This window comes from Schistocerca gregaria, chromosome 2 (genome assembly GCF_023897955.1).
Source record: "Schistocerca gregaria isolate iqSchGreg1 chromosome 2, iqSchGreg1.2, whole genome shotgun sequence".
Classification (NCBI taxonomy): domain Eukaryota; kingdom Metazoa; phylum Arthropoda; class Insecta; order Orthoptera; family Acrididae; genus Schistocerca; species Schistocerca gregaria.
Window position 1 is genome coordinate 712449756 of NC_064921.1, and position 15605 is coordinate 712465360.

The 15605-nt window shown below is 37.7% G+C and overlaps 1 protein-coding gene across 1 annotated transcript in view; it reads right to left on the minus strand.

Annotated features, from left to right (window-relative positions):
* Positions 1-15605, minus strand: part of LOC126334831 (actin-related protein 5-like) — a 191340-nt gene that overhangs the window by 71922 nt on the left and 103813 nt on the right. Inside the window, exon 8 of the mRNA XM_049997491.1 lies at positions 11842-11930. Coding sequence (XP_049853448.1) covers positions 11842-11930 — 89 coding nt within the window. The remainder of the gene's footprint in view (positions 1-11841; positions 11931-15605) is intronic.

Sequence of the window (15605 nt, forward strand, 5' to 3'; positions counted from 1 at the left end):
TGATTCCTTGACTTGAGCCATCAACTGATGGAGTTCCGGATCTTCTACACACAGGAAATAGCTACAAAGATAGCAGGGTCTGTGTGGAGGGGACTGGGCAGTTTTTTAGGTTAGAGGATCTGAGGATACTAGAGAAAGATGTGAGTAACAGGGTGCATGGCAAACACAGGAAGATAGACTAGCAACAATCAGTATTGTAGTTCTAAATTGTCGTAGGAAACGCAAATAAAAAGCACTGAAGCTCACATCATAGTAGGCACAAAAAGGTGGCTAAAGCCAGAAATAAGTGCAACTGAATTTTTTAAAATGACCTGACTGTGTTCAGAAACAATAGATGAAATATGGCTAGTGATGGAGCATTTATTGATGTCAAAAATAGTTCTCTTTGCAGTAAAACTGAAGTAGATAATTGATTCCTTGTACTGATCCACTTGATGCAGATAGTACACTTACTGAACAGTTTAAAGAAAACTTGAGTCTCATTTCAAACAGGTACTACTCAAACAATTTTTGTTGGTGATGACTTCAATCTAACCTCAATATATTGGCAAAAATACATGTTTAAAGCCGGTGAAGGTATAAAACTTCATCCATCTAAAATTATACTGAATGCTTTCTTAGAAAATTATTTTGAACAATTAGTTCAGGGGCCAACTCTAAGTGCAAGTGGTTGTGAAAATGTCTATGACCTCTGAGCAATAATTAATCAACCCTGAGCAAATAGGGAGCATCATGGTGGACACAGGAATTAGTGACTACAAGATGGTTGTAGCTAGACTGAATATTGCAAACATCCAAACCCAACAAAAATAAACTCTAAGTACATCTGTTTAAAAAACACAGAAACAAATACCTTTGATTTTTTTTGTCTTTGGTGTGACGTCATAAGTACGTGGCTGCGTGTGCGAGCGCGCTCTAAGTTTCTATATATTTTTAGGTTTCAGATACATATTTTAACAGTTTTTGTGATAATATTTACTATATAAGTGACTTATTAGTGGTTTCTTCATTCACCTCTGCCTTTCTTGAGTGGTGACCTGAAATTTTTGTGAGTGTTTCGTATCGAGCAACTTAACCTCTTACCCGTGTTTACATTCTGCGCTGACCAGTTGCAGCTGCAGTGGCGCATCGAAAGCTAAGTACTAATTAATTTTTTGTGTATAGTAGTTTATTTAGGAACTTTAGTAGTCTTCCACTGGTGTTCTTGGTGTTTTCTGGTGAAATAATTTCAGAAGAACTTTTTGGGAACTGTTTTCAGTTTCGTTACTGTGTCATTAGGCGTTTGATTTTCTTTCTGTGTTAGTCTTTTGTTACATTCTCATTTGTTGATTAATACTGTTAATAATAGTAGTTACTTCCCTTGTAGAGTAGTTTGTGATTATTGTAGTCAGTTTTTAACATCATCTTATTGTAGTAGCGGAACTTAGATAAAATAGTTTTCTTGTTTCAATAACTGTAAAATTTTACCATGAGTGAGAAGTGGATTGCGGTGTGAGACTTGTTCGAAGTATTTTCACTGGGGAAAATGCAGTGGGGAAGGCAGTGGGCATTCTGGTGAGATCTTCTCCTGGAACTGCAGGTTATGTAGCAAGTAAAGTTGATAGAGAAGCAGGAGTGTAAGATCTGTGCCCTTCAGGTGCAGTTGAAAAACTGCACAGGAGCAGCTAGATAGGATGAGGAGGGAAAAGGGGGTTGGGGGATGGGAGCTGGCTGCTGGCAAGAGATCTGCTAGGAGAAGGAGATTTTCAAATAGTTTTACTATTGGTGTTTGCAATAGATATGACCAACTGTCAGAGTCTAGTGGAGAGGAATCTCTTAGTAGCTGTGGATTTAGGAAGTATGCAGCAGACCTCAGCAGTTACAATGGCTAGGACAGTTGCAAAGTCGAAGGGAAAGAAGAAGGTTCTGCTGTTAGGTAGTTCTCATGGCACAGGTGTAGGCCAGCAGTTGCAGGAAGTGTTGGGAAGTGAGTACCAGGTCACCAGCATTGTGAAGCCTAATGCAGGATTGGCTCAGGTGACTGTTAACATAGGGGGGTTATGTAGGGATTTTGTCCGCAGCTCGTGGTCGTGCGGTAGCGTTTCCGGGTTCGATTCCCGGCGGGGTCAGGGATTTTCTCTGCCTCGTGATGACTGGGTGTTGTGTGATGTCCTTAGGTTAGTTAGGTTTATGTAGTTCTAAGTTCTAGGGGACTGATGACCATAGATGTTAAGTCCCATAGTGATCAGAGCCATTTGAATAATTTTTTAGGGATTTTACTAAAGAGGATCAGGTAGTGATTGTGGGTGGGGCTCGTAATAGTCTTGATAAGGGTGGGGAGTATGACATAGATGGTGACCTGGAAAAGATAGCCACTCAGACTGGCAACACAAATGTGCATTTCGTGGGACTGTTTCAGCGTCACAATCGGCCTGATCTTAATACAGCCATCAGGCGTAATAACATGAGACTTGGGGATGCGCTGATGACAGAAGGCATGGGTCACTTTTCAGTGGTGTCGGTGGAGTCTATCAGCAGGACGGATTTCACTAGACATGGCCTGCACTTCAACAGGTATGGGAAGAGGAGGTTGGCAAAGCTTATAGGTGACAGAACATGTGAGGGTGGTGGGATCACTCATGGGAAAATTCCTGTAGTAGTGGGTGTTGGAGCTGCACCTTTTTTAGATTGAAGTCAGCTGATACGTATTCCAGCTTAAGGGAAGTCTCTCTAACAAAAGAACCGCTTTCGACAGAGCTTAGGTGTCCGAGTAATGAGGGAATTAGTATATTTCATCAAAATATACAAGGTATTAGAGATGAAGTTAGTGAACTGGTTATAGATGTTGACTCTGAAATTATTGGCACATCTGAACACTTCTTAAATAAGGAGATAATTCAGAGGCTTCCTTTACCAGGATACAGGTTGGCTGGCAGCTTTTCTAGGAGCTCTTTGCGGTGTCGGGGAGTAGCCATGTATGTGAAAAACGGCATCCCATCTGAGTCAATTGATGTTTCAAAGTACTGCACTGTAAAGGTGTTTGAATGTTGTGCACGTGTGATTGAATTTAGTGGAGCTAAACTTCTAACTGTTGTTATTTATAGATCCCCAGACTCCGATTTCACAACATTTTTGCTACAGCTAGAGGAGGTTCTTGGTTCACTTTATAGGAAATACAAAAAGTTAGTTATATGTTGTGACTTCAATATTAATTTTATAAGTGATTGTGCAAGGAAAGGGATGCTGGTAGACCACCTTAATTCGTATAATCTTATGCAAACCATATTCTTTCCAACGAGAGTGCAAGGGAACAGTAGAACAACCATAGACAACATTTTTGTCCATTCCTCATTACTAGAAGGGCATTCTGTTAGCAACAAGGTAAATGGCCTTTCAGATCATGATGCACAAATTTTAAGTCTAAAAGATTTTTGTGCTGAAACACATGTTAAATATAGTTATCAACTGTTTAGGAAAGCTGATCCAGTTGCTGTACAGACCTCTGTAAACCTTATCAATGAACAAGAGTGGCAAGATGTTTATAGTGCTGATACAGTAGACGATAAACATAATGCTTTCCTCAAGACTTTTCTCGTGCTCTTTGAAAGTTGCTTTCCGTTAGAATGCTCAAAGCAGGGCACTAGCACAAACAGGCAGCCTGGGTGGCTGACTAAAGTGACACGAATATCTTGTAGAACAAAGTGGTAATTCTATCAAAACGTTAGAAACAGTCAAAATCTAAATGCAGCAGCCAATTACAAACAATATTGTAAGGTGCATAAAAATGTTATTAGGAAGGCAAAAACTATGTGATATACAGATAGAATAGCTAAGTCTCAGGATAACATTAAAACCTTATGGTCAGTGATAAAGGAAGTGGCTGGTCTGCAGAGACAGGTCGAGGATATAGAATCAGTGCATAGTGGGAATGTCCGTGTTACTGATAAGTCGCATATATGTACAGTATTTAATAATCACTTTCTGAATATAGCAGGTGAACTAAACAGAAACCTAGTCCCAACAGGGAATCATACAGCACTCTTAGAAAAAAGTGTTCCAAGACTGTTACCAGAAATGCTCCTCCATGATACTGACAAGAGGGAGATTGAGTTAATAATTAAATCACTAAAGACCAAGAACTCTCATGGATATGACGGGGTATCTTCAGAATACTATGTATGTTAGCCCAGTACTTAGCCATATCTGTAACTTTTCCTCTAGGAGTGATCACTTTCCTGACCAATTCAAGTACTCGGTAGTGAAGCCACTTTATAAAAAGGGAGACAGGGATATGTTGACAATTTTAGACCTATTTCTATGCCATCAGTGTTTGCTTAAGTTATCGAGAAGGTTGTATATACAAGGTTACTGGAGCAGTGGTGTCGCGACAGGTGTGAATGGAGGGACGAATGGAGACGTGTCGTCTTCAGCGATGAGAGTCGCTTCTGCCTTGGTGCCAATGATGGTCGTATGTGTGTTTGGCGCTGTGCAGGTGAGCGCCACAATCAGGACTGCATACGACCGAAGCACACAGGGCCAACACCCGGCATCATGGTGTGGGGAGCGATCTCCTACACTGGCCGTAAACCTCTGGTGATCGTCGAGGGGACACTGAATAGTGCACGGTACATCCAAACCGTCATCGAACCCATGTTCTACCATTCCTAGACCGGCAAGGGAACTTGCTGTTCCAACAGGACAATGCACGTCCGCATGTATCCCGTGCCACCCAACGTGCTCTAGAAGGTGTAAGTCAACTACCCTGGCCAGCAAGATCTCCGGATCTGTCCCCCATTGAGCATGTTTGGGACTGGATGAAGCGTCGTCTCACGCGGTCTGCACGTCCAGCACAAACGCTGGTCCAACTGAGGCGCCAGGTGGAAAGGGCATGGCAAGCCGTTCCACAGGACTACATCCAGCATCTCTACGATCGTCTCCATGGGAGAATAGCAGCCTGGATTGCTGCGAAAGGTGCATATACACTGTACTAGTGCCGACATTGTGCATGCTCTGTTGCCTGTGTCTATGTTCCTGTGGTCATGTGATCATGTGATGTATCTGACCCCAGGAATGTGTCAATAAAGTTTCCCCTTCCTGGGACAATGAATTCACGGTGTTCTTATTTCAATTTCCAGGAGTGTATATAAATGATATGCCTTCTAGTATTACAGGTGATTCAAAAATATTTCTGTTTGCTGATGACACCAGCTTGGTAGTGAAGGATCTTGTGTGTAATATTGAAACAGTATCAAATAATATAGTCATGAAATAAGTTCGTGGCTTGTGGAAAATAATTTGATGCTAAATCACAGTAAGACTCAGTTTTTACAGTTTCTAACTCACAATTCAACGAGAACCAATATTTTGATCAGACAGAATGGGCATATTATAAGTGAGACGGAACAGTTCTAGTTCCTAGGCGTTCGGATAGATAGTAAGCTGTTGTGGAAAGCCCATGTTCAGGATCTTGTTCAGAAACTAAATGCTGCTTTATTTACCATTAGGACAGTATCTGAAATAAGTGACAGTTCAACACGAAAAGTAGTCTACTTTACATATTTTCATACGCTTATTCCGTATGGTATTATTTTTTGGGGTAATTCTTCTGATTCAAAAAGGGTATTTTTGGCTCAAAAACAGGCTGTTCGAGCTATATGTGGTGTAAGTTCGAGAACCTCTTGTCGACCCCTATTCAACAGTCTGGGAATTCTGACATTGCCCTCACAGTATATATTTTCTTTAATGTCAGTTGTTGTTAGCAATATTAGCTTATTCCCAAGAGTTATCAGCTTTCACGCAGTTAATACTAAGCAGAAATCAAATCTGCATGTGGAATGCACTTCCTTGACTTTTGTGCAGAAAGGAGTGCACTATTCTGCTGCATCTATTTTCAATAAGCTACCACAAGAACTCAAAAATCTTAGCAGTAGCCCAAATGCTTTTAAGTCCAAACTGAAGAGTTACCTCATGGCTCACTCCTTCTATTCTGTCAAGGAGCTCCTGGAAGAGCTGAAAAATTAAGCAAATTCCAGTGTTATATTGTCGATTTTCTTTATCTAAACTTACGACTTGTCGCCTGAATATGTTTCTCATATCTCATTTCTTCTGTTTCTACTATTGTGTTATAATTTCATGTATTGACTCGTTCCATGACCATGGAGACTTCTCCTTAATTTGGTCCCACGGAACAATAAATAAATAAATTCCTTGGTGCTCTTCTTCCAATCTGACTATGTAAGAACACACCAGATGTGGTCTGAATACAAAGAAATAGTATTGATAACAATTAAAAGATATATAGCAAATAAAGTAATAAGAGACTATACTATGGTACACAAAACAGACCAGAACACTGTTGCTTCTGCAATGGGAAAAGCAAGCCGGATTTAAAAGAACGCAAAACCCCTAATATTGGGAGAGTTTTACAGAAGTTCAAAATTTAGCATGAACTTCAATGTGATTTACTTTTAATAACTTCCACAATGAAACTTTGTCTCAAAATGTGACAGAAAGATTCTGGTCACATGTAAAATACACCAGCGGCAAGACACAACTGATACCTTCACTGCGCAGTAACAATGGTAATGCTGACAATGACTGCCACTAAATCAGAGTTACTAAACAGTTTTGCAAAACTTCTCCACCAAAGAAGGCAAAGTTAACATGATAGAATTTCAGTCTAGAACAACTGCCAATATGAGTAATTTAGAGACAGATATCTTCAGTGCAGCAAAGCAGCACAAATTTTTCAATAAAGGCAAGGCCTTTGGTCCAGATTGTATACTAGTCAGGTACCTTTCCGAGTATGCTGATGCAATTGCTTCATACTTAGCAAACTATATACACCTGCTCGCTCGTCAAAAGACAAGTACCCAAAGACTGGATTGTTGCATAGGTCATACCAATACCACAAGAAACGAAACAAGAGTACTCAGCTGAATTACAGACTCATATCACTAACATCAATAAGCAGTAGGATTTTGGAAGCTGTACTATGAATTACCACAAAAAAAAAAAAAAAAAAAAAAAAAAAAAAAAAAAAAAAAAAAAAAAAAAAAAGATTTACTGAAAAATAGTCAGCACAGATTCAGAAAATATCATTCTTGTAAAACACACTAGCTCTTTATTCTCCCAAACAAATGAGTGCTATCAACAGAAGATGTCAAATTGATTCCATGTTTTGACATCCAGAAGGTTAGAGCAGGTACACCAAATAGCAGCTTATAATAAGCAATCTTTATTTACAACAGTCTGTTTTGGCTTAATCACCATTTTCAAGTATCTCCAATTACAATTTTGATGAGAACAGGTATGGATGCCAATGTCATTCACATTAGAGTCTGATGCCTTCAATTATCACTTTCATGAATGCATATGGAGGAATAACATTACATCAAAGACAACACTTATTGCATCACCAAACTGACTTTTAAGCGAATAAAACACAGAATGTTCCCCTTTATTTCATAAGACAATATCTTTAATAATTTTTATTCTTCAGGGCCAGCAGTGTAATGTATGTCTGATAATGACATGATTGTTAGAGTAGATACACCAAATAGCTGCTTTTCTTTGCTTAAAAGTCAAATTGGACATATAATAAGTGTTGTCTTCGATGCAGTGTCATTCCCACATATGCCTTCATAAATGTGATAATTGAAGGCATCAAACTTTAATACGAATGACATTGGTATCCATACCTGTTCTCGCCAAAATTGTAATTGCAGGTACTTGAAAATGGCGATTCAGCCAAAACAGACTATTGTGAATAAAGAATACTCATTATAAGCAGCTATTTGGTGTATCTACTTTAACAATTGTATTGTTATCAGACATATATTACGCTGCTGGCCCTAAAGAAGAAAAATATCCAGAAGGCTTTTGACATCTTCCTCACAAACGACTTCTAATCAAATTGCCTGCCTATGGAACATTGCCTCAGTTGTGTGACTGGATTCATGAGTTCTGTCAGAATGGTCACAGTTTGCTTTAATTGACAGAAAGTCTTCAAGTAAAACAGAAGAGGTATCTGGTGTTTTCCAAGGAAGTATTATTGGCCCTCTACTGTTCCTAATTTATATAAACAATTTAGGAGATAATCTCAGCAGTCCTCTTACATTGTTTTCAAATGATGCTATCATTTACCTTCTTGTGAAATCATCAGATAATTGAAACCAATAGCCAAATGATTTAGACAAGGTATTTGTTTGGTGCAAAAAGTCTTAATTGACTCTAAATAATGAAATGTGTGAAGTCATCAACATAAGTAGTAACAGAAAAATGTTAAATTTCAGTTACATGATAAGTAACACAAATCTAGATACTTTACATCCATCTAAATACTTAGGGGTATGGTTATGAACAACGAACTGGAATGATCACATAGATAATGTTGTGGGGAAAGCAAACCAAATACTGTGGTTTATTGGTAGAAAACATAAGAGGTCTACTAAAGTTACTGCTTACACACTTGTTCACCCTCTTCTGGAGCACTGCTGTGTGGTGTGCAATCTGCATGAAATAGAATTTACGGAGGACATCAAGAAAGTTCAAAAAAGGACAGCTCATTTTGTATTACTGCAAAACAGGAGAGAGAGTATCATAAATGTGATACGTGAACTGGGATGTCAGTTGTGTTTTTTGTTCCAGCAGGTTCTTCTTGTGAAATTTCAATCACCAACTTTTTCCTCTGATTGCGAAAATATTTTATAGGCAGGCACCCATTTACATAGAGAAATGATCTTATTAAAGCTTACTGAAACTGATCATTGGGTTTAGCCTCCCTTTGCCAGAACTCAGTAATGTAATCATAAGAAAATTTCAGAGTTCTTGTTCCTACTGCTGCTGCTATTGTGTAGACTGAATTAGCAGCTTTTGATAATGTTCAGCCTTCTCCTGCACTGTAGTGGAATTAATTTTACTGCTACAGCTACTGATACTACTACTACTACTACTACTACTACTACTACTACTACTATGTTAAATTATTTTTACTATATTATTATTTATTGGTTCGGCCTACTACGGATCACTTGGAGTAGCTTATGTCATCTTTCTTTTCTCCTTTCTTTCCAATAATTTTCCATTCTTTTCCTCTGTTTTTCTCTTCTTTCTACTGGCCATATTGCACCTGCTTTTTCCTTTGTTTTCTCCTGGAAGCCCTTGAAACTTTTTACTTCTGCTCTGAACTTTTCTCTGCCTTCTATTTCTTCCTCCGTTATTTTCATTTTCCTCATTTCTGCTGTAACTCTTACATCCACCTCAGTGATGTTTTCGAGTTTCTGCCAAAAAGTTACAAACTCATTCTGTTAATTCTGTTTCCATCAAGGTTTTTTAGGTGTCCACAGAATACAACTCTTCTCTTCCTCATTGTGTCTAACATTCATTTTACTTTTTTCATAAACTACTTTATTATTCTTAATTTTCATTTCACATTGTTATATTTTGCTCACTAGATTTTCATTATTATTTTCCTTTCCTTCTTTTGACTTCATCTAATTGTTGGGCTGTGTTTAACAAAAGCATAAAGGCATGCTTGTTTTATGACAGTGTGCTTGTGTCAGAGTTTTGCATTTATGGACAAATTTGTAGCTACACTGTTCCCTTTTTTTTTTATTTACACTGTTTAGTGTTTTCTATTCTTACATAGTCAGTTTCCATATATTTTAGTGCGTCCTTCGCATCTATCATACACCCTTTTTCACCATCTGCCCCCCCACCCTCCCAAAAAAAATGTATACATAGGCCTGTTGTTGAAGATGTCTCTTGTAGCTTTATCTGTACTGCTGCATCTTCTACAGATTCGGCTAAGATGTTAAGGTTGTCGACAAAAGCAAAACAATTAATACTCAGATTATTCCATTTTTCTCAATTGCAGTTTTTTAAAATCTGTCTTTTACTGTTCTTTTCTTCCATTCATTAATTATCTTTTCTCGTGCACAACTGACCAGCATTGGGGACATTCCATCTCCTAGTCTTATATCAGTTTTGATTTCATGATCCCATGAGAATTCACCTACAAATTTAATTTTGCATTTTGTATTTGTTAGCATGTGGGTTTCTTTATGATTGTCTCTGCTTTGCTATCAGCCCCAAACTCTGTTACAGTATTGAGTAATGTTATCCTATCAGTCAAATCACATGCTAATTTAAAGTCTATGAATGTCGCACAAATGCTCTTGGTTCTCCTTCCTCTATACCCGATTATAAATTTCAGGTTTAAAATTTGTTCCACACAGGAGCATGCTTTGCTATACCCTCCTTGGTACCCTCCTAATTGTTGATCCAGTTGGCTTTCCAGCCTGTTTTGTAACACTTTTGAAAGAATTTATTAAGTCACTGGAAAGAACGAAATTCCTCTACAGTTCTTAGGATCAGTTTTATCTCCTTTTCTGTGAATTGGTTGAATTAAAGCTGTTTTCCAATCTTCTGGTGTAGTTTCTATTTCCCAGACCTTTCGAAAGACTCGATGTAGCTCCTTGACTGTTCCAGGATCTGCAATTTTCCACATTTCAGCAGTTACTGAACTTTCCTGAAGGGGCCTTACCATTCTTTAGATCTTTAATGATACTTGGGATTTCATCTGAGGGGCGCAGTTCTGCATTCGTATAAGAGCATGGTGAATTTTGCTTCAGAAAGTTTACTCTTGCTCCTCACAATTTAACAACTTATTGAAAAATAGCTTGATAGTATTTTACAGTTTTCTTGATTGTTTAGGTCTAATTTTTCATATTCATTATCACCATCACCATTTTGCAGAATTCAGAGCATCCCATACAGATTGTCTAACAGCAAAGACTGCCATCAGTTTTATCATACTTGCTGGCACAAGTAGTGCTCATTTCCTTCCTGCCATAACAGTCACATTTACAGTGGAAAGCAATTGCATATCATCAAAATAGAGGGATATATTCCATATAGTATGCTTCTCTTACAGCAAGGAAGAAAGAGAACAATGTTGCACTTTCAGGGGAACACAGACCTCACAACAAAGGCTACATGTTTACCACTGTGCTACAGCTGCGACCAATAAAAGTGCCCTTGTTAAAATGTGTTTAGTGTATCTACAGCTAACAATAATGTATATTACTTGCAGTGAAGCTCCTGTGTCTTCTTGCAATAGATATAGAACACAAATGACCGTTTTTGAACATGATTTTTCTATTTGATTTGCATCAGTACTGCATCGGACTTTGATTCCAGGTGTCATTGATTTTATGCAACCATTTTTTGTGTTCTGAAGTATACATTCATAAGCACAAGGTATTTATCATATTTGTATTTTGATGTACTCATGGCTGTGTTGATTGTCACTCTGAATGAAGATATTTCTTCATGTTCATGTCCCCAAATACGAACAATGTTATGTTTACTAGGCACACATTGAAAAGATTGTTAGGTCGAAATTAGCTTAGAATTGGGAATAATGCATCTTATTCAAATAATATATGGCCTTATAGGAACTACAACTTTTTTTAATTGATTTTTGATGGCTGTAGATAAGAAGTATTAAAAAGAAGGGACAAGAATTTTATGGAAGCTGGCTAGATATATTGAAACCAGAAATGAAAGTTAAAGTGAGTTATAGGTTGAAATGTAAATAGATAGACCAGCACTGTGGTACTATAATGTGGCTGTTTTCTTTTTGCAGCAATGCCTTAATAATGATTCTTGTCCTTTCCCAGCATCATTAATTAATTAAATTTAACACTATAAGTATCTTCCTTCGTAAGTAGTAATAGACAGAGAGAGAGAGAGAGAGAGAGAGAGAGAGAGAGAGAGAGAGAGAGAGAGAGAGAGATAAGCACATTATTACAGTTTTTACACACACTTCACTTCAGCAATCCTTTTAGCAGAACATACCTCTTCAATCTTAAGCTCTCAATCCAAGACACATGCTCTTCCTCATTTTTGGGCTGAAATGTGGTCTTTGGAAATTTTGCCTTTGGTTCCTGGAAGGCAAAATTTGCACACTGTTACTTAACATGAAACACTGTACAATGTACTACAATTTTGTAGCAGTAATGCAGATTCCTTGCTGTTGTGTAGAGTTACTGGAGACAAAATTATTGTACGTTATGTAGAATAGGAAATAAGTCCATACAATTTACTCTGTCTCTGGATGGATAAATAAGCAAAATAAAAAATAAATAGTAGACTGGCTGAAAAACAATCTGTACACTGCACACTGTCATGATAGCTAATGAGTGGTAAACCAACAAAGATTTTGACTATGATGTAAACTGTTTCACATGCTGGAACTAGAATGATGCAAGGTTAGTGTATAAACAGGTGGCAAAGTTGGCAATGTCGCCTAGAGTGGAGTTATAAAGGTGGAAGGAATGTGCTGTGACTGATATAAAAAATGTATATATGAGGGCTATTTGTAAAATTAATCTCTAACGGGTTACTAGACATGAAAATATTAGAAACTTTTTTTAGGATTCTGTGCCTAAGTCAGTAAAAACTAACTCTTTTGGGATCACTTGCTGCCTGTCTGTCCAGCCAACTGTTAAAAATCCTCTCTCTCAAGAACACATACACGTATCAAGTTCAAATTTATCTTACATACTAAGGTCTATGATTCCATGGTGAATTAAGCTTCTATGCCAATGAAACCACAAGATATGGTCATTTACATACTTAACCTAGAATCTTGAAATTTTGCAGAAAGCAAGATTTCACAGTATAAGTACAATATATTTTTTTTTTAAAAAAAAAACCAAGAGATAGTTAATTTATAATTACATAAAATGAAAAACATATTTCTTTTGGCACTTGTTATAAATTAGAACAGTCTCAGAAGTTTTGTAATTCCCAGGACTGATATGTTGCAAATCTCAGTGCCAGTGTCTCAATTATCAGAATGAATTAACTTTCTATATACATAATTAGGTTTATACAGAACTCTCAGATTGTGAGCTTTACTCACACCTGGCCTCTCTCTCTCTCTCTCTCTCTCTCTCTCTCTCTCTCTCTCTCTCTTTCCTGAAAATTATAGTTGAATTACTTGACAACATAGTCACCAACCAAATTCAAACATCTGTCATACTGTGATACCACCTTTCTCATCGCTTCATCAAAGAATGGCCCCACCTGGTACTTCACTCAGCTGTTGACAGTACCTCTGAGCTCATCATCAATCATGAAGTGCTGAGTAGTCAGCAGGCCTTCATCTTGAGGAAGATAAAAGTCATCTGGCGCCACGTCCAGACTATGGTGAGGACACTGAAAAACCTCCCAGCCAAAAAGTGTTTCCTTTCTTCAGTTTACAGTATGGATTCTTGCATTGTCTGAATGACAACAAGTCCTTCAGTAATCATCCTGCATGGTTTGTTTTAGCTTGACCTTCCAAGTTCCCTGAATCTCACAACAAACTTCTGAACTCAGATCATTCTCATTTGTTACTCTCATGAAATCTGTTATCAAAATTCCTTTGCAGTTCAAAAAACCTGCAACCAGCATTTTGTGGTTTGACAATGTCTGCTTGAATTTTTTGGCCTTATCGTGACAACAAGTGTGCATCCACTGCTTGGACTATTCCTTAGTTTCAGAGTTGACACACTGGACCCTTGTTCTGCACCAGTCACAATTTTTTTTTTTCCATATATTATTTCCCCTCTTCATGATTGTGCTAAAAGAATGTCAAGGCCAAACCCATTCGTTCAGTTTTCTTAATGCTAGTTAGACATTGTGGTTCCCAGTGTGCAAATGCGCACAAAACTTTTAGTGACCTACTACCGTCTCTCTGACAATGTTAAAAGAGTGTTGTCTCTGAAAACTTCAGAAGTTTGAAAATTGTGAATCAATGTCTCATGCACACCCTTTCGGCAAAATGTTGCACACGTTCATCAGCCACATACGAATGCCTCCTCAACCATTTTCACTATGTACATCTGTGTGAACAACCCAGAGTTTTCTGCTCCACTTGCTCACAACACCATCACTTGTAACGCCATCCCCATAACATAACTGACATTTAATCACATTAGCACTGACTCCTCCTGCTTGAAGGAACTGAATAACAGAACGTACCTCACAATGGCAGGAGATTCAATAACACTGTCCATTTTAACTGCCTGCTGCTTTCATACTGATGAACACAACAAAGAGCCTACTGATGCAACATGAATTTCAAAGTCTCTTTTTCCAATCATGCAAATGCCATGAAGCTAAGAGCTTTTGTTTATTTTCAGTACCCAATCAGAGGTTAATTTATGAACAGCCCTCATATGTGTGATGTGTACAATTGGTCTGATGAAGATGTCTGATGCCTTCCTTTTTTAAGTTCTCACACAGAAGGCCTACTGTCAATTATGTACATACACGAGAAGCAGCATACTTCTGGAGGCCAAAACTTTCTTTTGTGCACTAAGTTTTTTTTATGGACAAGACATTTCCACTGAATTTCACACTATAAGTGCATAATGTGCACTAAGGTCAGAAAGTATCGAGGGTAAACTTTTAAATGTATCACTTCATTGTCAATGGTTTTGAATTGATACTAATGTTACCAAAATGACACCAAATATGAAAGATGGTGGATTCTAGTGCACCAATGAGTGAGTGAACTGAAGAGAAGTTAGGAATAATGTGATATGAGACAGAAGGCTGAGAGGCTGTTAAGGAATTTAACAAAGGAAAACTCAAGCAGGGCACTGGTTTAATGTTTTACTGTTTTGTGCATGGATAGGCAACAAAATCTACTAGTACATTTTTCACTATCATCAAAAGTGATGAAGCTAAAATAATGAAGGTAGGATTGTATGGGTAACAGCCTACAGCACAGTTTTAGACATCAGTACCAAATTATCACAATAATATTGTTGGGATGACAAATTCATATGGTGAAATGTTGAAACCACTACTTTCAACTCCAAGGATTTCTCCCATAAAAACATAAAATGATATTCACATACAACCTTCCTTTCTCTCTTGGCTTCAAAATTATTTCCTGTTGTTTTATATAAATAACCATGACTTGTTCCTTATTTTTTAGCTTCTTAGACTGCTATTGAAATGTGAAGTGCCTTTTCATGTAGATTGTATAATATATTAATATTTATTCCTCTGCATTTTATTTTCCCCGTCTGAAATTGAAAATTAAAATAAATTACTGTACCATAATTTTGTTAGTGCAATGGCATTATAGATTAGTAAAGATATGGCCTATCTCCCCCCCCCCCCCTTTCTCCCCCCTCCCTCCTTGCTGTGGTAAATATTCACTCATGCCTCTTCTTATCTGGACAGTAAAGAAATTTCACTTTCATCGACTTACACTGGACCTCTCCTCTGTATTTTAGTTATAGATTTGGCTGTATGCCATTGTCTCTCCCTTTCATGAACTAGTACTGTTTTGTGCCCATCCCACCATGTCACCTCTGACCTACCTTACACCCCTTCTCGCCATCCCATACTCATATCACATGTATTAATGACATACTTTTGTTTTCACCCTTCTAACTGAGATTTTCTTTAAAAGGGCTTATTGCTATTTTATGATTAAACACTTGTTATTAGTACTGATTTTGTTATAGCTGTGTCTTTAAATGCTAGGTCCCAATGCCATTACAATCATGCCACTTGGAGGCATGTTATGGTAGCTGCAGTCAGTTGAGCACCAGTTT